This window comes from Anabas testudineus, chromosome 9 (assembly GCF_900324465.2).
Source record: "Anabas testudineus chromosome 9, fAnaTes1.2, whole genome shotgun sequence".
NCBI classification, from domain to species: Eukaryota; Metazoa; Chordata; class Actinopteri; order Anabantiformes; family Anabantidae; genus Anabas; species Anabas testudineus.
The window spans coordinates 2,722,467-2,745,304 of NC_046618.1; the positions used below are offsets into that span (position 1 = coordinate 2,722,467).

Genomic DNA, 22,838 nt, shown 5'->3' on the forward strand with positions numbered 1-22,838 from the left:
TGCTTCCAGGCCTGTGCCTCTGCAGAGGGAGTCGGCTACACAATGAGTGTCAGAGGAGATAATATCTACCCGCTTGTAACCATCCCATCCCTGCTGGGGGGAACACTTCACCACAGGCCTATCAGTTCTCATGATATGATCTCATTTTGCAAAATTATAATGTGATGCCACTCATAATGAATGGTAATGAAGACTGAATTATCCACATTATAATGGATATGGAAGCAGAGACATATATACTACATGATAATTCCTACTACATATTGCATGATAACATATCACACAGTACGTGTATGTGGACCTATATGAAATGATATTATATAATTTACATGCACATATTTAATACTTTATCAACAAGTCTATGACACTTTCGCTTCTTGCACATGGTTGTAAATTTACAAATGTTTGCATTGTATTTTACAGTTTTTGCACATGACATTACTTTCAATAGCCCATAATAAAAAAAGGGAAAATGTGCTTTGTAGAAATTTCATAAAATAAAATAAAAAGAAAATTTGATTTTTTTTTTTTACTTACAAAAGTATTCTGACCTTTTGTGTATCTCCAAATTGAGATCTGATGGAGCCTCAGGACAGATGGATCTGTCAGGAAAAATGGTGTGGAAAGCTTGTAGAGGCTTACCCAATGAGAACGTAACTGCCAGGGATTGTACAAGTACTAAATGACTGGTCAGAATACTTTTGAAAATGGGAGATTTGAGGTTTTGATTCAAAAAAAGATATTGGGCTACAGAGTGGTGATTGATGAGTATTTATACATTTAAAACTTTATCTACATCTCAATAAAGTATGAAAAAGGTCAATGAGGTCTGAATACTTTCCAAAGCCACTGTACATATAAAGTCCAATGAAATCTGATTAATACTTATGCAAATCTGTGTGCCAATTGAATCTGAATTGTATTCTACAGGAAGGATGTGTGCTAACCCCTGGTGATGAAGCATAGAAAATGTGAGGTTTTTTAGACAAAGCGATGTGGATATCTATATGAATAGGAACCATTGAAGACCCAGGTGCCGGCTTCCGCTCATTACGCTTCACCTCTGGCAGGTTCTGTGTTGCATTTTTAATGAAATGGAAAGGAGAGCAACAGCTTTCATTTCACATCTCGCATTCTTTCACACAGCAAAGTTATCTGTCAGAGATGATAAACTCCAATTTAGTGTGAGGTCAAATGAAATATTAACAAGGGCCTCCAGCAAACCACCCAATCAATTAGTAAATGTTATATACATAAATCAATGGCATGGAGCTGACAGCTGGACGACAAAATGCTTCAGTGCCGTGAGATTGGCATGTTGGCTTTTGTTGGCTTTTAAGATTTCCTTTCATTTTGGCCACGTTGATTGTTTCCTCACCTCTCACCAGCTTCCCCTTCTTAACTCTGGATGTGACATTGCCGTGCATACGGTAGTACATTCCTGTTTTTGGTGTTAATTCAGTATCAACTGCTAAAGAATCGTCTGTCACCCAGTGCTTCACCTGTGGGGTTGTTATGTTTTCTTTAGACAGTGGCAAGAAAAAGTATGTGAACATTTTCGAATTGAATTGTTTTCTGTGTTAATTTGTCATAAAATGTGAAGATCTGATCTTCATCTAAGTCAAGAGTGTTAACAAATATAATGCACCTAAAGTAATAACACACACACACACAAAAAAAATAATAATAATCTGATCTTTCATGTCTTTATTGAGAACAACCATAAAAACCTCCCAGTGCACAGGAAGAATACATTTATCTGAGCCATGCCAAGCTGGAAAGGGTCACAAAGTGATGTCAATGACTACAGTTAGACAAACAATCTACAAATGGAGACACTTTGGGACTGTGGCTACTTTACCAAGAAGTGGGCAGCCAGTCAAAATGACCCTCTGTTATTATTTTAGGCACATTAAATTTGTCAATACTTTTGACTTAGATGAGAATCAGATCACATTTTATGAGAAATTAAAGCAGAAAACCATAAGATTCCTAAAGGTGCACATATTTTTTCTTGCCACTGTGATTGTGTATACAGTAACATATTATATACATATAAGGCCTTAATTCTTACACTACAAAGTGCCTTGAGATGACTTTTGTTGTGATTTGGTAAGTTGAAGTTAATTGAATTGATCATAAGCATGACCATCTCTTTATTTTATCTGTGCACAGCTACAGTATGTGTACAAAGAGAGGAATGAGAAACATGGCATTTGTTAATCCAAATCTCTCATTTAGAAAAGTATCCAGACTTTTTGTTGTTGCTCCAGATTGTGGATAAGTGCACCCTGTTTGCTTTTTCTTGAGACTTGTCTGAAACCTGGTGAATTAAACTCACTGGACACACTGTAGTATGGAGGTCCCACAGTTCACACTGTATGCCAGGAAAAAAAACAAGCCATAAAGTTTGTGGAATCCTAAATATTTTGATTTGGTATTTTAAAGGGATCACCAAATACTGTAGGATGGATCCTTGGCCCCCAAGTGCACGTCAAAGATTTAATCTCAATCCCTTTATCTACTTTTTTCTTTGATTTAGACACCAGAATGCTGTTCTAGCAATTACCACTGTCCTTTAACAGCAACTTGTGTTATTCAGGAAAGGTTACATTAATGTTATGCTGTGGTTAGTACTCAATTTCTGTGTGTACAATCAAGGCTGTGGGAGTTTTCTTGTACAGGAAGATATGTCTGATAGGTCTGTCAGTGTCCCACTGTGTGAAGGCTTACATACGTAAAAGCTTTATAACCCTGACAGACTAAATGTGTACATTAATAAATTAAATGACTCATAATACTGTTGTGCCACAGTTGAAACTAGAAATAAATATTCAGCAGAGTCAGAGTGGCTCTTTTCCTGTCTGTGTCTGTGAATGTGTGACTGTGGGGGAAGCACCTTGAGTTTTCCTTCAATGTATAAAGCAAAGTGTCAAATAAGATTTATCAGAAGCCACCTCAGCACAGGTTTAGAGGCCATTTCCCCTGAATCCTACTGTGGGCCCTCCGTGGCCCCCATCAGCCAGCTTGTAAATAAATTAGCCCCATCCGTATGGCTCTCGTCTTTTGAGATTCAATTTACCTCACGACCGCTGAGCCGCTGTGCACTCCTGTAACATCAGAAGATCGCAGTGAACTGGACAGTTGGTTTAAAAGGGAAGGTGGAGGGTGGGGTAAGTTTGACAAGTTCCACCACAAACCCCTGTCTCTCTGTTTGACAGGTGAAATGAGTTGGAATTGGAGCTTTGTCAGGCAGTCGAAGCTCGTAATTAGTTTCTGGCCTTTTTGTTTGAATGTGCCACGAGATGGCACTGGTAACGCTCAAGGCATTTTGGTGTCATTGAAAGAGTGATCAAAGCCATTATGTTGGCTAGACACGGTCCATTCTCGAAGATGCTAAAGACTGTTTTAACTGTTTGAGTTTGAGTCCAGTGTGAGACTGTGTTTCAATGACTGTTCCACGGGTTTGGTAAAGGTAATGGAGGGATAGCTCACAGTGTGGTCATGTATTGCCTTTGGTATTTTGTCCAGTGCATTTGCTCGAGCATCCCAGACATAAACAATGTCACAAACAAACAAACAAAGGACCGAGTATCATTTTTAATCAGTTAATAAGGATACAGCATATGACTTTTGCTACCAATACCACATGGAGTGGAGTGGAGCGCTGAGAATTTTTGCTCTTTGCTCACAGACGTGTTCTTCAGCTCCACTCCCTCGCTTCAAGCTGCACCAGGCCGTTCTGCTCATTAAAAAAGGGAAAAAATCAGAATGTAGCTTAAATTGTAGCCTCCACATCCCAAAGAAATAAAAACCAAAGACGGGCAACAGCCGATTTTTGACTGAAGCAAGGGTTCTGGGTCTGGCTTAAGCATGCTTCAGCCTGGTGGTCTGAGCAGTACAGAAGCGTAATTGCAGGACATAGGGCAACGCTCTCTTCCTTTAAAAGAGGGAGAGGGCAGCAGCAGATTTCACAAAAAGTGCAAAATCCGCCCTTTCCCTCTCCACACTGTTCATGAGCTCTGACCAGAACAATACCTTCTACCTTCCTCTGATAGTTCTTTCTTCAAAACCTTCTTTTAACTTGCGTCACTTTTTCTTTTCTTTTGTCCTGTTTGTTTGATAAAGACACAAACCAAAATGCAAGTCTTAAGGTGAGTCTTATATCTATTTCTATTTCCAGCCTGGTACCAGCAGGTACTTCCTGCAATCGTTTATGGTGCAGCCAACTTAAAGACCAAAAAGTAACTGTACCTAAGAAAAGAAAAGGCTACAAACTTGGTATAAAAAAATAATAAATTATTTTTGTCAGTTTGGTTTTTAACTTTAGGGGTCATAGTAGGTATGTCCATTTTGGACAAAGCCACCTGTTTCCACTTCCTTATAGTCTATGGACTAAGCCTAAGATATCAATCTATGTAGTTTTAAACAAAGGTTTTTTTTTTCTTACAGTGTAAAGGTCATCTGTGTATTATTGATTTCTAAATTGTTAGGCAGCCATAGTGATAATTGTGTGAGATGAGAAAGTCAGGTGATGTAGCAGCCTATAAAGAGACGAAGTGTGCACAGTGAGGAGATTAGGTTGGATGGGTAGTTTCACAAAACATCTCACACAGGAGATCACAGAACGTTTACAGTTTCAAACCAACATGTGCCCACAATCGACAGTCAAACGACAAGCCACCTAATTTATCTACACCTGTCTATTCCTGTTTTATACCTTGGGATTAACTTTTAATCTCATGAGCCTGTGATACATAAAATCAAGGTTAGCTCAGCTACAAGACAAGTCATGGCAAGGATAGATTTTGTAGTAATATGTAAATCAGTGTCATCAGTATTTTCAGCAACAATGTTTCTACAGCGCCTGGAAGTCTAATAGAGGACGGATTGATTCAGCAGTATTGTGAGGATTAGGACAGAAGACACCTCATGTTTATACATGAGACCCAGATGTAATGCTGATGAGCCTGTGGCTTACTGGTACAACCATCGGTATCCATTATGACTCCTAACAATGCTAACAAGCCATTTCTCAGTGAACTGTAATGCTAATAGAGAAACAATTTCTCTCTTTTGGGGGGCAAGCATCTGGGGAAATAGAGTTGCATAATGAACTTCATTCTTATTATTCATGGTGGTAATCACGTTTTGGTGGAAGTTTTCAGTATTAAATAAATAAATAGTTTTGAAACAAATATAACAATATGTGTTTACAATATAGAAACAAAACACACATAAATTATGAAGATTCAGTTTTTATTGCACAATAAATCATTTTAAGTGTGTTCAACTTGGAAATGTAAAGTGAAGTTAACTGCATTTTTATTCAGTGTATGAGTTTTGAAAATTATTTAGTTAAGTTTACTAAACTTGAGAGAACAAGTTCTGAAAAGTTACAGTTTTTACATTTGTAGGTACAGTAAAGTTTTCTTTTTTTTTTTTTTTTGTGTCTTTTTAATAGAAATACAAAACTCATCTTATTGTGAAAAAGTGCAGATGAAGCCTCCTGTGATTCAGACTCAAATTCACTTCTGAAAGTTTTTTGGTGATGCCTACTCTTCTATCCGAAACACTGAGCACAGTGTAGCAGAGCGAACAGGAGCAGAGTCTCATGGTAGTGGTGGGCAAACTGGGCAAAGTACAGGTACAGGTCACTGGTCTGTCTCCGGACTGAGAGGGGCATGTCTTTAATGGAAAGAAAGACATCCAATAAATCCAGATATTAGGAAAATGGAGTTGACATGAACTCTGCCTTTCAGTCACTGAAGATTTTTTTTCCTAATGTATTAATCAACGCCTAACTGAGCTGCTGAAACCAACACTATCTCCACCAGCTGCACAAAGCAAAAAAACCTACAGCACACTTCAATGATGATTGAAGGTCTTGCAGGCTGAATGCATGTTGATGAAATGAAAATTTCTTGTCTAGTGAAAACACGGAGCACATGTTACAGTCTGTGATCTTTCCAGGGTTCACAGGTTTTCACCTATCAATGTGTCAACACAGAAAACGCTGAGCTTGAATGTGAGCTGGCAGACGGTGTTGACGGGTAGAAAATGTGGTAAAGTGTAACACATTTGAATGGGAATGAAACTAGTGGTTAAGCTGTTCTATGACTATACTAATACTACTAGTACTACTTTTATCACATTAAAATAAATAAATAGTTGGAAATAAATGCCTTAAATGAATGTAAAAGTAGGACATTTATGCAACTTATCATTAGCCTCGCTCCAGTTTGAGAGACTGAGCCACTGTACAGTATATGTAACACCAATATCTTTTCCTATAAAAAAAGTCCAGGAGACTTGTTTCCCTGGCATCACTTACTGTAAATGGTACAGTTGAGATAAAGCATCTTTAAAGGGGAGTTCCTGTACAAGGAGCTGCATGAATCTGACAAATTGCTCCAACTGATCTGCAACAGATCCCTGATCTGTCACCTCAGTCACTACTGGTTGGGGATAGGACTAGTGTTGCTTACCACCTTTGTTCCTGTTTGTCAGCCTGTCCATTATTCTGACTTCATACTTTGGACTTGTTTGCTTCCTTTTGAATTATTTGCCTGGAGCTTTTTTTCTTTTTTTTTTGGCTTGTCTGTTGCTGACCTTCACCTGCCTCCAGACTTTGTTCCTTGTCTATTCTCCTTCCTGCTCCTGTCTGCAGTTCCTCTAATAAAGGTCTCTCTGAGGCTTTTGTCTTTTGTACAGTAAGTTGCAGTATTCTTACGGTTGCTAGAGAGCTTTGTAATTTTTTCCCTTGAAAATAAACAAATATTAGTTTTAGAAGAAGTTGAAACCAGTGTCACTTACCCTTTGTAACTCGTTACTCTTTATAAATAAATAAATAAATAAAGTTTCCTCAAGCCCAGATTTCTCACTTTGTCCTACCAACAGTTCAAAACCCAAATATATTCAGTTTTCATTACATAATGTGAAGTTCACTGGATAATCTGAATTATGCTCCAATTATTGACTGATCCTCTTCAAAGGTCGTTCTGAAATCTCCTTGTTCTTATTGTAGCTGGAAGTGGCTTTTTAATAGAATATCTGCAAAGGCGAACAGACTAGTACAGCGTTTTCATGAGAACACCCATTTACCATTGTCTTAGCACAGCTGATGTAGCAATGTGTGTTTTCAGGGAAACAATTAAATTCCTCTGTGAACCTAAACTTTTGAACGTTAGTATTTATTCACAGTATATATCCAACTTTATATATTTCAGGAAAAATACTTGCAATTGCAAACTGTTTATGTTTACTATTAATGCAATATGATGACAGTATGTTGTTATTTGCACATTTATTAAGTAAGTATTAAGGGGCTGATGTTTATATCACAAGACAATGTTCACAATGGCAGAAGTTAAAATCTTGCACTTTAAGAATCACTAATGGCACTTGGTTCTGGTCTGGTAACTTCAAACCTTTACTTACAGTATGCTTAATTCAAACTTTGTGTGCGTTGCATGCATCACAGCGGGACACTTCTAAACATAAAGCAAACAGTGATTGTAAAGTAAAATAAAGTAATTGGGAAAACAGTTTAGTAGCATATGTATGCAGTTTCCACATGACAGGGCTTCTAATATTCCACATTTCATTTATACGTGAGTGATCTCTTACCCCTGAACCTGTACTTGGAATCCAGTTACTAAACTTCGTGGAGGACTTTTCCAAACATACTATTATAATAAAGGCAGTGAAGCTGTTTATTTATTCCAACAAAGTAAAGTGGCTGTTTTTCTTTCATTCTTTGTAGGCTGTGGAATCACTCGGTGGGTACATAGAGCAGCAAAACAAGCATTTATTAATTTGAAAAAGTTACTGTAAAGTGTTGAATAGAGTAAAATGTGGAAAGAAAACAATAACTTTTATTGTTATTGTTCTGTAGGGTCATTGAAGAAGAATCTCAATGGAGGATATGGTGATATTTGAGATTTAATAAACAGCAGTCCGTAAGCAACATCTTCACATAATAAAAAGGAAAACATCCTACTGGAGGCTAAGCAGAAATTAGATATGTGAGCTGCCCTAACATGGGGATTTTCTTCCAAATCTCTTTCCCCCTCTCTCTCTCTCTCTCTCTGTTGCCCTTTCTGGGAAGTGCAGCAGCCTGTCAATAACTGTCAGGGCCTGTCTCAGTCAATCAGGTCTGTAAGGCAGCCTGGGCCTCTGGTGTAACTGGAGGATCTAACAGATACAACCTATAACTGACATAGCTCCAGATCTATGCTCTGTAATCACTGGGGAGCCTACCTATCAAACTGCAGCCTTGCCAGCTGCCTGACAATGGACACATGTGCCGTGTAATTGCTTTTCATACCATTCAACCTTTTAAAATTGATTACAGGCCATGTAAGAGGCTTTGCAGAGAAGCATACAGGCGGGGTGGTGGGGGTGGGTGGAGTGGGAATATTGCTTGACAATGTCATGCTACAAAATGTGTATCTGTAAACAATGTGGCCAGCTCCTCTTTCATGCAGTGAGGCTGCATACATTGAGCCATCACCCCCAAAGGGTCTAATCCCCTGGGGGCTTTAATTGACACACCACCTAGCAAATGGGTAAAAAAATGAAAACCTTTTGCTTCTGTAAGAGTTTTCTCTACAATTGCTGAGCTGAAGCAGCTGTTTTGCTCTGATGGCTTTGAAAAATATCACTGTGTGTTCATGGATACATAGAAGTGAGTATGGAAGTTACCTGTAGTGGGTTTATGTGCACTTTTGTACACAGTTGTGTACTTGCTCATGCTAGTCTTTGATAATGACTTTCTGTACCTCTCAATGTGTCTCTTGCAGTATGTGTGAAGTTTGCAGCCAGATGTTCAGCTGGAGGAATAAAAAAAAAAAAACAAAGATGACAGATATGATCCTGCAATTCTGAAACCACTTCATACTGTAAATGGCTAAATTGCTCTCTGATACCTCTGTCTGTAGCCATTACATTCAAATTTGCAATGTAAGGGAATCTGAATTATTCATTAGATCGAATTCCAATTGGCTAGGGGTAAACATGGGGTCACACCTCCAGCCAATCAGAGTATGTGATTATGAATAATAGAAACGTTATGTAAATGGCTGCTGAAAAAGATAATAGAGTGAACTAAAATGCCATAATAGCAGCTTTAAGTAGTACTGTTTGCATATGAAAATGTTTTATAACCCATAATATGGATGAATATGCGTTGTCATTTACCTGAAAGGAAACTGCATTAGTGATTTGTGGCACACACAGCCTGTAATATTTACTGTAGCATCTCCTTGTTCAAAGAGGGACCTGCTCTCTATACTGTACAGTTGCAGTGTACATTGTGCCTAACTGGATTTGGTTTTGGATGGCTTTCGATAGTCTGTAAAACAAAACAAAAATGCAGTCTTTCTTTTGGTCTCTCTAGCATGGCCTGGGCATCATGTTCGCTTATTTATTTATTTTTCATTTTGTCTTTTTGTTTATTTAATATTGAGCACAGTGGGTTTCCAAAGTTGATGGTAAGCCATTTTCAGTGTAGATATACAAGCACAATGTGCACATTTATATCATATTTATCAGTTTTTGATATTGTTTTCAGTTACAATAGGTTGTACTGTATGTAGATACTGAAAGTTAAATTTGAAGATGTGTGAATGCTGCATTTCAACGTGGCTGTAAGTTGAACGTTTTAATGTTGCATTAAAAATAGGTGGCATTTATGTAAGAGCAGTTAAATGATTACTTGTTTGGTCTTTGTAAGACATGTAAGAAACCAACACAAGGCGATTCCTTCAGTTCCTTGCTAACAGAAATGATTAGTTTACTGCTGTAAAGGGTAAAGACAACTGCAAATATTCACATTTTGTGGCTGGAACCTGTGAACCTGTGTGAGACAATCCAACTCATTTTTCAAAGTTGATATTTATAAGCTGATAAAATAAGATTTTTTTTCATACTTTTATTGAACACACCCAATAGACATGCAAAAAGTGATATGTGGTGTGAAAAAATATGTGATACACTAGGCTTCTGTCACTAAACGCCATTTGCAGTCAGGCGTTAGCAAAAGGAAACAAGAATAGAGGTGACCCATTTATACCCAGCAATTCTGTTAACTTTTATACTCGAAAGGATTAAATCAAAACCAGTAGCTCCCTGCAAAACTGGAAATGTATCCTAAAATGGTAATATGGGGGTCTTGTGGCCTTCGGGTTTGCATCCCACCCCACCAGGTGTAGCCCACCCAACCTTGGTGCCGTTCCCGAGCCTGGATAAAATGGGAGGGTTGCAGCAGGAAGGGCATCCGGTGTAAAAATGCATGCCAAATCAACGTGCGGAACATATTCCCCTGTGGTGACCCCTAAAGGGACAAGCTGAAAGCTTCTGACTTTCCTAAAATAAGAATATGCTTTAGGAAGTGGTTGGCACTAATGCAGAATATATCTACTGGTCCTTTGACTTTTGAATCAGATTTTTCGTAGAGTTCAGGTTGAGGTTAGTGTGTGAGTAAATGTCAGCAATTTCCCCACAAGTATCACAAATGGGAGTGTGCGTGTTTCTGAGTGTGTTTTCACCACAGCTTCTGTCCTCTCAGTGTCTCCAGCACCTATATTCTGGAGTTCACTCTCCGGTCTCCCACTTCTGCCATGTGCACAGCCTTATGCTGAATTTTCATTCAGCCACTCTTTCTCCTTTGGTGTCAAGGATTACTTTGACATCTCCTTACTCTCTGCCTTTCAAATGAGGAGGACACCTGCTGAAAAGAAAGAGTGCTCACCATGTAAAGCTGATACTCTCACTCCTGACGCCTCATCCTTGCCCTCCAATTCTCAGCTCCTGCAAAAAAAAAATAATAATAATAATGAGAAGTTCCCAGTCACCCTGCAGATGTGAGAGGAAGAATGTGTAAATTTAAAGGACATTGGCTGTGTGAAGTTTCCAACAAAGTCAGTGGGTCTGCCAAGAAAAAGCATAGAGCACAGTCAGCTTGATCTTTCAGGAACCACAGTGTTCATTTTAGCTGGGTTTGCAAAGGATTGGTGCTGGAGCCAAGTGTCAGTCTAGTGGCACGGATGGATTGTTTTGAGACACACCTAAGCACAATTTAGATGTCTGACCTTGTTAGAGATTATTTATATCTTTAAAAAGAAAGGATTCAGGATTAAATTCAATCCCCTTTCCACATTATTTTCAGTCCACACTGATGTGGTGTGACAGTGATTACACATTTCATAGAACTGACTGACTTTGCACTGGTTTTTGTCCTGGCCTAATTATTATGTATTTATGACTCAGTGCAATGTTCTGCATTACAGACAGATTGTAATATCTTAAATCATGTTTAAGTCAATGACAAAGTGTCTCAACAAGACCCTATAGCATATAGCTACAGCTTGGCACTGGCCAGTGCAAATGTTAATCTGACATAAATGAACAGACTACCACTTAATGTTATATCATTATATTTATGATTGATACCCCTGCCTAAGGATATGCTATCTACTTAGTTAAGTATTGTACGAACAATGATGTTGTCATAACAAGAAACATTCTTTTTGGTATCTTGCAATATTGATTAGTAAATGTATCATTTTAAAGGTGGCAGCAGTACACTGATGTACCCGGGCTGATTTGACAGACTGGATTTCCATGAAATCTTATGTACATGCTCCTAGAACCCAAAAGATGAATCCTAATGGGCTTTCCTTCGGCACCACTATCAAAATGACCATACATTCTGTGATTAAGACATAAAAGAGACTGGGGGAAAGACGTAGTGCACATACAAACCCAACAACTTGCTTTGTTTGCTATTCAGTCCATTGCGCTGACTCGTGAGCTTCACAGTCAGCTCAGATTCAGAATGTCTGGCCATTGGCAAGACAGAAGTATATTCATGTCACCTCCCCATGACCTCAGAACCAAATTCAAACAATTGTTAACATTTTCTTGTGACCTGTACAATGTAATAAACAGGCTGCAAGCAGAGCTAGTTTCCTAGAAATAATTAATTAGTCAATATTTTAAAAGTCCAAATACAGGCCTTTTACAGGTCCATGACTTTACAATCCATCAATAATCTGTACTGCATCAGCCCTGCTCGCTTAGCCAAACAGGCCATGTAGCGCTTATTGCCCTGGCATGTCTCTATGAGATTGTTGATTTAAATCTGGTTTTGTTCAACATGGTCCCCTGGCTCCTAGGTATTGTCAGCCAGCCTGAGCTGACAGTAATGCCGCCATGTCGTCTGTGTCCCTGTATTCAGAATGATACCCAGGGCATTTATCAGCTGCAGGTCCACCGCACTGAGCCTCACGTTAAGTCAGGTGGAAACCCGTGACTGGCAGTAGATAGGGTGAGAGAGCGTTTTAGAGGCAGTGTTAAAATTAACCAGCGTAATGAGGAAATAAGTGACTTATTGGTGCCGCAGTCATTTCCTTCATTAAGGCTGATATTTATGAGCATCCATCATGAGCGGAGCAGCCAGCACTACAGCTCCTGGTTTATGGAGCGTGGATTGTCACCTTGTTCCAATTATCTGCTACCTTTGAATGTGCTGAATGTTTAAACATTAAGAGAAAGGGACATGATGCATCATTAGTTGTTGTAAAATGTGGAGGAAAAAAAAAGTGAAAGGAGAGGTTCGTCGGGGCTCGGCCCTGTGACTATTTTTATTCATCATAGCGGCAATTAACTGATTAGAGCAGGAATGCTCAGTGGTGAGGAAGGTGTTGGATGGAGGAGGATTACATGCCCTAACCATTAAATGTGTTAGTGCTTTAAATGATGTTGAAGAAGTGTTTCTCTCTGGTTGAACAGTTTCAGTTCTATTAGCAGGCTTCAATGTGAATTTGTGAAAGCAATAAAAGCCTTGATTTGCAGTCAGCACTGACATTCATGTGTCTGTTTCTGACATTCATTATCAGCTATTAACAGACGAAAGACAAAAAAAAAGGATTTTTACTGAAATAACTCTGTGCCTGTTTATCAAAAATACAGTAATCCCTAGGGGTTTGAAAGTCTTAAGAATAATAGAAGAAATAAGCATTAACATATGAATCTACAGCTTTCTGGAAGCTTAAAATGGAGATGTCATCGTAGAGATTTAAAGGTGACAGACTTAAGGAAAAACCAACATAAACTAAGCTGCTTATTCTCCCAGTCTGTGGAACTCCAATGGAAGGATAAATGCAATTTTTCCAAAAGAGATTTTCTCATTTGGAAGCATCCTAGGGATGTCTCCAAAAAGGTTTTAACTTGATCTGGCTCGGTGTTTCCCAACCTTTTTGGCTTGTGAACCCTTTTAACAAAGCAGCTTCCAGATGTAACTCTTCACATGTTCCTTAAAGGCAGGTTCATACTGCATTAGAAAAGCAGGGGTTTGTAACATTGCTTGAGCTTGAGTGTCCACACTGAAAGGTGGAGTGAAAAAGTATTACTACATATGTCGAGAAGGGTGCACGTTTTCACATTGTATCTCCTGAAAGACATTCATAATGTTCAGCAAGTGAAGGTGGGTACGTGGCAAAATTATAGTTGATGTATCTTACAATGGCACCAAACTGGTTACTAACCAAATCCAACCTCCTGCCTACAAAGGTTTTGTTTAATGTTTAATTTAGGGTTTGAATTTTATTGTGGGCTTCCATTGATGGAATCCATTCATGGCTGGTGCTGATTCTGTGGTTCGTGCAGAGGTCCAGAGCAGCTGGTGGTACTGCTACTACTATTGCTTCTGCCTAGTGCTACCACTGCCATGGCAGCTGCAAGCAGAGGGGCAGTTGCTGGCTTGGGTGTTTCTGTGAAGATGGATATGTCTTAGCCATGTTAGCTGAGATGCTGCTCTTTAGATCAAGGCGTATAGCATTTTGAGAAAACTCCTGTGAACAAAGAGTGTTGGCCAAACTGAAAAATGGGAGTTTCAATATCAGCCAACATTCAAAAACATGTTCTCCTCAAGCTTTGGACTTCCAGCTATGTGTAACACGAGCACCCAACTTTACAAAAGTATATATGTAACATCAAACCACGAATTGAATAATAGGACCCCTTTAACATGTTGTTTACTGCAGCCATTCACAGCATAAAGTGAATGTGAATGTCCAAGTGCCAGCTTCACAAACTTACAGAAATAATCACACATCTCCCCCTCCCCATCCAACAAGCAGTTCTGACTAACTTAGTATACTTGCCTCTTAGTAGTACTCTATTATATTGTATTTATTTCCTCTTCATCATCTCATGACCAAGAGTTTGACACCTTTTAAAAATATGCTCTTTAAAAAATTCTATGTATTCCCTTAAATATGTTTCATATGTAAATACACATGGTAAGACAAAGACTGACTGGTGGTTCACATACAGACTAATTAAGCTATTAAAACACGCGTTCTTTGAACACACACATTTAACCATCAAGGTGCAGGTGGAAAAAGTAAGTGAACCCTTGGATTTGATCACTGGTTAATTCTCTATTTGGCAGCAATAACTTCAAATGAGTTTGTAGTTGTGAATTAGACAGGGGCAGTGTTACAGAACCCTGTAACACTGCTCAGCTCAGCCATTTTCATATAATGCCTTTTTTTTGGGTCTTTCCTCAGCATCTGTATTGGATTGAAAGATGTGGTTGTAATTTAATCCCTTAATAAGGCAAATGTTTTTGTGTATAGTCATACTGGAGTTACTCTACCAATGAAACAAATGCATTTCTTACATTATATTTGTGCACATGCTCAGTCGGTCTTTTTTCTTCATTATTATTATGTTATACATAGCTGAAAACCTCTAAAAGGTCAAGAGGAGCTAAAATCTTTGCTGTGTTCTTAATTTAACCCCCATGAAGGTTTGACTTATTCAAGTTGCTATTATGAAGGTTGAACCATCTAATTCACAGTGGAGTATGTAATTCTATAATTTAAGCCATTAAATAAGGTAAAATGATTAGATAGTTTGGCACTATTGTGTGAGTGGTCTTTGCTGCTGCTGACGTATACCTCATAAATAGTCCTCCTTTCCATTTACAGGGTTGTTTAAAGTAGATTTCATTGCTTATTATTTTGTCGAAATTGCATTACAGATAATAGCAGTTATTATTCATCCTCAGTATTTGTAGGCAAAAGATATATTTAAATCTTACATTATTATGTTTAGTGAAAAAGTCATGTCTTAATATCTGCAGTAAAAAGGCAGCATGAGAAACTTTTGGAAGAAAACGCCTCCGAAGTTTACCAGAAACACAGCGCAGAGCGGCGCCAGCGATGTTCTTTCGAAAATAGCTCTGCCACAGATCTGTGTCGACAAGGCACAGGTTGCACCAGGTTAGACAAAGTACTTACAATCTCTGAAAATCTAACAATTTACCTAAAGATATGAGAACGATAATTACCTAAACTGTTCCCTGTAAGAAAAAAAAAAAAGGGTAGAAGAAGACGTCTGTGCTTGATACGGAGGATGTATAATTTATACAGCAAAACACTGAGATGCAGCCAACCTCAGTGTGTGTGGAAATCAGCTTGTGGTTGCCTGTGTAATGGCTTGCCTCCACATGTGGCGATATATATGGACAGAGAAAGGCTGCCGTCCCTCTGAGAGCAAAACCCTGGCTCAAATTGCAGCGCTGCCTGAGATTTTTTTTGGAACACTAGCAAGCCATTGCCACATTGATTTCTTTGCAGCATATTCTTTTGTCTTGTTCATTTTTATGTATGACATGAATATGTCAACTAGATGTAAATGTATTAAATGCATTATGGGTGGAAGCAGGGTCGGAAAGAAACCAATTATCTGACAGGAGTCAATTTTGTCCAGTTGTTTTTCAAACGTGCACACTGGCATGAGTTCACCTACACACTTAGATGTAATGAATTGATTTCATGTTGTCTTCAAAGCTATCATCCACTTTTGTCCTTTTATCCACCAGCATATAGCAGCTCTAAATAATATAATCTCCATGTGCTAGTAGGAGTATTTCCGACCTGTCTTTCAGTGGTTATGGAAAAATTACTGCTGCTTTTTCCTATTTACTCCACTTGTCACACAGAATCCTATGTTTTCACCAGCTCTCAAAGCACTAAACCAATCTTTCTGCACGCCACTAATATTTAGGTTAACACTGACCCTTAACAATGTCACCAAATGGAGGATTCTACCATAATATTTTAACCCATGTGAAATACAAGCATCAAATAATGATTATACATTATTATAGACATATAAATAAAATGCTATCAATAATTTATATGCCAACCAAAGCATTTATACCACGGGTAGTTTTAATACTGAGCATTCAGTTAAGAATAGCAGCATTAACAGTCCCATGTATAAGGTCACTTTTACACCTGTTGTTTCATTTATTTCATTGTCACCTTTTAAATCTGGTCCAATTTGTGTCCACATGAAATTTGTTTTACTGTCATGCTGCATCATCAGGCCCCACACAGGAAAGCCTGAAATCTGCTGACTCGACTTAAGTCCCCCAGCCTAAATAGACATACAGTTTGTTTGTCACTACCACCTCACGGGAGCTTCTCTAGAAATCGCTCCAGACATCACACCACACTGTATTAATATTGTTTTTGGTTTGATTTAAAACGAGGTGCCATCGCTCTGTGTAGTGGTCTCTCCTTGTCATTCAGCCTATGTGCTCTTGTAAAGAAATTATTAGAAACATGGGTACATGTATGCATAGCAGGCCCTTTGGTTCGACCCCCTCATGTGCTAGTAATATGTTTGGGGGTGGCTGTGGTTCAGTTGGTAGAGCAGTCATTAATGAGCTCAACAAATTGTGGTGACTCAGAATTTCTCCTGGACACATGTTGTTCAGTGTCCCTTAATAAGACACTGAACCCTTAACCCCTGGTGCCTTAAAAGCAGCTGCCTTCCCACGAGAGAACTTCCCCCAGGGGGATTAATAAAGTATCAATTAGAGGCCGTTAGAGGTTTTGGAATTGAAACACATTATGTTTGCTTTCGCTTACCTACTGGCACAGATGACACATGGACGTTTTATAACAGGAGGACAGTCTTGCAGCATTCCAGTGAAACTAATGTGTTTATTGATCTCCTCTGGTGTCACAAAAGAGCTCACCAAGAAATACTGACTGAGCTTTTTAAGTTGAGACTGCAACTAAATGAAATACATGGAATACGATACCATCAGATCTCATGTGGTTCAACACCTTTTCACTTTCTGGTGAGGCAGGCAAATACCCACCCACACAGTGATGTGCAGACATAAATGTACTTTACTTAGGTACTTAGAAAGCCGAAGAACAAATCTGAGAGCATTATCTCATATTTGAATAATGCATGTGTATTTGGTTTCATTGCTATTTTTCACCTATATTACCGTGTCGTATACCTGCGCATGGCACAAAACCTTGAGCAGGCACAAATTATTATATATGAAAACAGAAAAACGTACTGTGACCCTTAATGGAGGTTTAAACATTTGCCGCAGCTTTTGGTGTTGTGTCGTTTTTCCAGGAATATTAAGCATAAAGAAAGGCTACAGTGGTGGTATGAATGGCTACAGGAATTGCATGTGGTAGAAATATGATAAAGACATCTACTTGTCCCACAGTGGCTAATGTCAGCATATTATTTCCATTCATTCACTTCCCTGCCTGTTTGTTTTATGTGTGGCCTTTCTTTACACCTTCATCCATTCATTTACCCATTTAACAAGGACAACATTGATTGAAAGAGGTGGTGAGAGGGCCGATTCGATTTCAGGGGACAGAATTGGATTTGATGGTGGGGCATAATAGCTTTCATGGGCTTTTACGGCACTGAATAGCTTAGCTGGAGCTGCCTTGATGGGACTGAGGTGTAATTCTGAGAAGGATCCCGGGTGATGGCAGGAGCACAAACATCCTGTTCCTTATTGTCCCAGCCTGCAGAGCTCTCTGTGCTTTACCCACGGGAGGAAAGCACAGGACGCTATGTGAGGCAAAGACCTACCTTCAAACAAACAACAAAAAAAAAAATCCAAATATAAGAAAGTTCTGCTCTTACAATCTCTCAGATCATTTTTTTTCCCAAACCTCGCTTAAATTGATGAGCTGCCACGACGAACAATGCTCGTGAACTGGGCTGTGCACTTGCTAAACTGGAGGGATAACCTGCTGTGAATTGTCGTTAAAGACGGGAGAACGTTGGCAACGGCACAAAGGATGTTTTTGTGTGGACCTAAATCCATGTCTTGTGGCTGAGATAAGATGTATTCAGACTCCACAGCCACAATTTGGGTAATCAGTCCCCTCCTAATTCCTCTCCACTTGGTCTGCTCCGATTTCATTCATCTCCAGATTGCTCTGACTAGAACAGTTTTGTTCAAATGGGGGACAAATTGCTCTCTGTATATACTTTGCCTTTCTACAATATGCTTCCTCGGATGAATGGAGAATTCAAAACATTGTTCACTGAGCAATCATTTTAAATTTGCTAGCAGTTGCTGTTTTGCTGTTTTTAGTAAAAAAAGTACAAATAATAACAATAATGTGATATACTTGAAAGTGTTTTTACTGCTAAATTGTGTATCAAACTGGAAATGGCTTGGCTTTTTTTAGTGTTCTCTTCACCACAAACACACACAGTGGAGTAACCAGTGTCTTAATTTGCAGGTGCTACAGGTAATGCTCAGCCCGACTCCTTACCCTCGGTGCAGGGCACCCTGCCGCACTTCATCCAGGAGCCGGAGGACGCCTACATTGTCAAGAGCAACCCCATCAAGCTGCGGTGTCGAGCTGCGCCTGCCTTACAAATCTTCTTCAAATGTAATGGGGAGTGGGTGCATCAAAACGAGCACTTCTCCCAGGAATATAAGGACCTCAACACCGGTAAGATGAAGCTTTAGTTTAAGCCAATGGTTGATGCAACTTTTGGTTTACATACATACCATATAGCCTAGCCTTTGGGAAATTCAACCTCAACCTGAGACTGAAGCACATTCATTTGAGTGCCCTGCTGATTTTTAATATGAAATGTAAAAAAAATCATTGTTTTAAACCTGATTCACAGTAATGCATGGTGCATTTCCTTGTTAAAAAACATTTAATTTGAATGCTGTTTTATTTCCATCCATGTTATTTTGCAGTTAAAAAAGCAAGGACAAAATACAATTGTACAGAAAGCTTTCATGTCTGATAACCTTTTCCATTTGGTACGAAAAACTATTCAAGTGGTAATCACAAATTCCAGCGATTGATTTGTTTTGGTAGGGTCTTTGTTTCTCTGTTGCATGAAGGTTTATCATAGTGTGATGACTGAAAATTAAAATGCTCTAGTTTTTCGTCCTGCTCATCTCCTCAAAGAAAGTGATAGAATTTATTTAATACTGCAACAATTAAGTATATTTAACTACTACAGTAACTAGTTATATTAAGTTATTAACCTGCACATGCTTCAGATCTGACATCATTCAATAGGTGTTGTTATTAGAATCAGTAGGTCCTTGCTCCACCAGAAAGTAGGTGGTTGTACTGTGATATCATGGACCAGACCCTGGTTATCATGGTTATGAAAGTAAATGTGGAACAACATGGTGCTGGTTTAGGTTTAGAAAATAAATTCGAAATGAACTGCTCTCTCACATTTCAAAATCCTGCTTTTTGTTTTCATCCACCCTAACCTCCTCCCTATGTGCACAATTTTTCACGCTTTAAACGCCATGTGGCTACTAGATGCTGCCTTATCGAGACACTTGGTCTGAATTGTGCTGTCCAAACTTAATCTGAACACGAGAGTGTGCTGGCCAAACCCAACCCAACCTGTACCCAACAAGGGTATTGTATTTCATGTATGAACACAACCTGAACTCTATGCAGTTCAACTTGTGCTGTTTTTCTTGCAGAAGGAACATAGTGAAGCAATTAGACTACAGTGCACTGCATTAATGCCTGTTGAGCTTGAAGTTTGACCTACGAGGCTGACCCCTTCCTTTACCTGAGCATCATTTTTAAATAACTTATTCCAAACCCTCGATTCTGTTCGAGTATCCACCCTCTGATACTGTTGGTGTTCTACTGAACCATAACCTGCGAGCATAACAATGACCTTTAACTTGATGTTGAAAAATATTCACATGGTGTCACAACTGCAGTATAACTCATTTAAATTCTTCAGTAATAATATTATAGTTTTCTCTGTCAATAATCTTTTACCAATAAAGTAAGAGAATAGACTTTAATTTAGCAGCAGGTTAAAATAACATTTGCAGTAGGTACGTGCCATTTGGTGAGACTGCATCTTTGGAAAGGTTATGTAGAAGAGTGGCACAGTGTTATTGTTCCTACTGTAAGTTTACTGCACATTTATTGCAAATTAATATTTCATTTCAGGGCAGCTAACTTGTAGTTCATTACCAGCAAGGAGGTCAAGTCACCCTAGCTTAAAGAACGTTTTTATTAGTGTGGGAGGAGAGTGGAGATTTCACTAAATTCTTGTACAGAACACTGAATACCTTTTAATTAGAATGTGAACTCAGTGATACAGATGATATAGAAATATTGAAAGTCATATGGCAAGCAAAAACTCCCTTTAGTACTTAATGTCAACATGTGACTTTTAGTTTAAAGCACCATGTATTTTCCTATATTCTTTGTATTGTTTGCATGTAACTTCATAATTCATAATTAAATTACTCCCTGTAAGTAAAACTGAAAATCAGAAAATCATCCAGTAACCAAACAACCACACCACTGTCATGCATTCATTGAAATATTGCTAAATTCTTATTGGTGCTTGAATACATTTGTGACCTTGCTTATCCAATTGAGCTCCACTTTAAATTGAGCACAGTCACAGCACAGCTTCAACTTGGTGATGCAGCAACAATTATCCCAAGTATAAGAGTTGGTATACCTCTGTCTCTCAGGAGCAAAGTTAAACATTGGGGCACAACAGGGATCCTGTTAGCATCGAGTTCTTTCCTCTATGTCTATGATATTTCCTAGTCAAAAAGAAGTGTGTGTTTACAATTTTTTGCCACACCTTTGAAGTCGGAACAAAGATGGGTAGGCTACTGTATTACATTACATTATATATTAAATGAACCGTCCATAGATTTTACAAAATAAATTTAGTTTACTTTGTGTTGTGACTGCAAATTTATACCAAAAAGCCAGAATTAGCAGCTGACAACTCACCATTTGAAAGACAGGAATGTTGCATTGTTGTAAATGTGGGGACAAATATTCTTTTTTTTTTACACGTGTCTTTGTCCTTTAACTTTATAGAAATGAAATCCTAAATTACTAAAACCTTTGTTTCCCCGTTTTAACAGAGACCTACCATAATGCCTCATGACATCAAATTAAAGGGCTTTTTTAAGCCTCAATGAGACTGATGCTTTTCTAAATTCTGTTAGAATGATTTAGATTGTTATTTATATGTACAAAGTGCATTTCCTTGTTGCAATTATTTCTGCTCATTGGGTTTAAACTCAGTGCACTCTTTTTTATTGCTGTTTATGAGTTCAGAAATTTAAACAAGTAGGCATTAAGTAACTCTGTGCTAACTATGACTTAGTGTATTCACTGATGAGATATGTGGACCCTCAGGCTAGACCAGCTGGAAACCTTAAAATGATCTGTAAATGCTGTTTAAACAAGGTCTACAGCCAATACATGTTAACTGTTATGCGTTGCAGGGACTATGTTATCATTTGAAGTGTGATGGAATCAGTGGCGTGCCATATCAATTAAATCACATTAGTTTTTGTCAGGTGGAAGTGTGTTGATTAGAAGACCTTACCGAGGCCTCCTGAAGGGATTTCTGGCAAACAACAAAGCCAATGTGACACCTCGGCTGGAATGCTTTGTGATTAGAGTCTGTGAGAAAGGCGTCTTTCTTGCATTCATGAAAGTGCCTCCACAGGAAAGAGGCTTTAATTGCTTCTGGAAGTTCATTATGGTGTGATTGCTGTGCTGTGAAATTGTTGCAAGCTTGATAATGGCAAAATGAAATTTGGAGCTTTTGCTGTTCTGTGTGCAAAGGAAGAGTACAAGGGAAAGTTCACTTGGTGGTATTCGGCAGCTCACTGCATATGCCATAACAACATCCAGCGGGAGGGAAGCTAATCAGTGGATTTGACAGATTAGAGTGAGAAACTATACCAAAACCCTGCTCTGCATCAAGGCTACTACATGTGGCTTGCTGTGGTACCAAACCACCATTAAAAATAACTGACACATTTCAGAAATAAAGCATGACTTTGGAAACTTTAAAAATTAGAAATGTTCATCTTACAAATGAAAATTCAAACAGTAAAACAATTCCTTGCTCAATTCAACGCCTTCGACAGTTTTGCTGCTATAGTGCTTTTGGCCTGAAAAGTCATAGCTATGTTAGCAAACTTTAGATTCTGTAACTTTAGATTGAATTATAATTACACCACTTTATCATTTAGTCATTAATCTTTTAAAATGACAGATTTTTAAATAAAAAACTTTAAAGCAGCACTAGTTGTTTCTTTGTTTGTTTGCTACTAGGGGCCAGTGGAACAGGCTGCAAACTCAATATTTATATGTGCATTGATGGTGTTATAATGTATTCATGTTTATTCAATGGCATTTTAACCTGATTTATGGACAGATATTTGACTTCATTATCACCAGTTTGACAGTAAAAAAACTGTCAAACTGGTTCTGTCATGCTTGTAACAATAGCAAAACTAATCACAAGACAGAAGGCGTATGCACTAAATAATCTGATTATACCCAATAACAACAATTCCACTAAGACATTACTGAGTTGTTCACATGAAGACAGTTCTATTAATATTCCTGTTTCCATGCTAAAGAAAATAGTATGATTAATGATTCGGTTGCCTCACCCAGAACACCATAGTTTGCCTCTAACCT

At 38.5% G+C, this 22,838-nt stretch overlaps 1 protein-coding gene across 2 annotated transcripts in view; it reads left to right on the forward strand.

Annotated features, from left to right (window-relative positions):
- unc5db (unc-5 netrin receptor Db) overlaps positions 1–22,838 on the forward strand; it is a 174,883-nt gene that overhangs the window by 59,676 nt on the left and 92,369 nt on the right. For both annotated transcript variants that reach the window (XM_026343481.1, XM_026343480.1), the window contains one exon: positions 18,600–18,815. In XM_026343481.1, the coding sequence (XP_026199266.1) occupies positions 18,600–18,815 (216 nt within the window). The remainder of the gene's footprint in view (positions 1–18,599; positions 18,816–22,838) is intronic.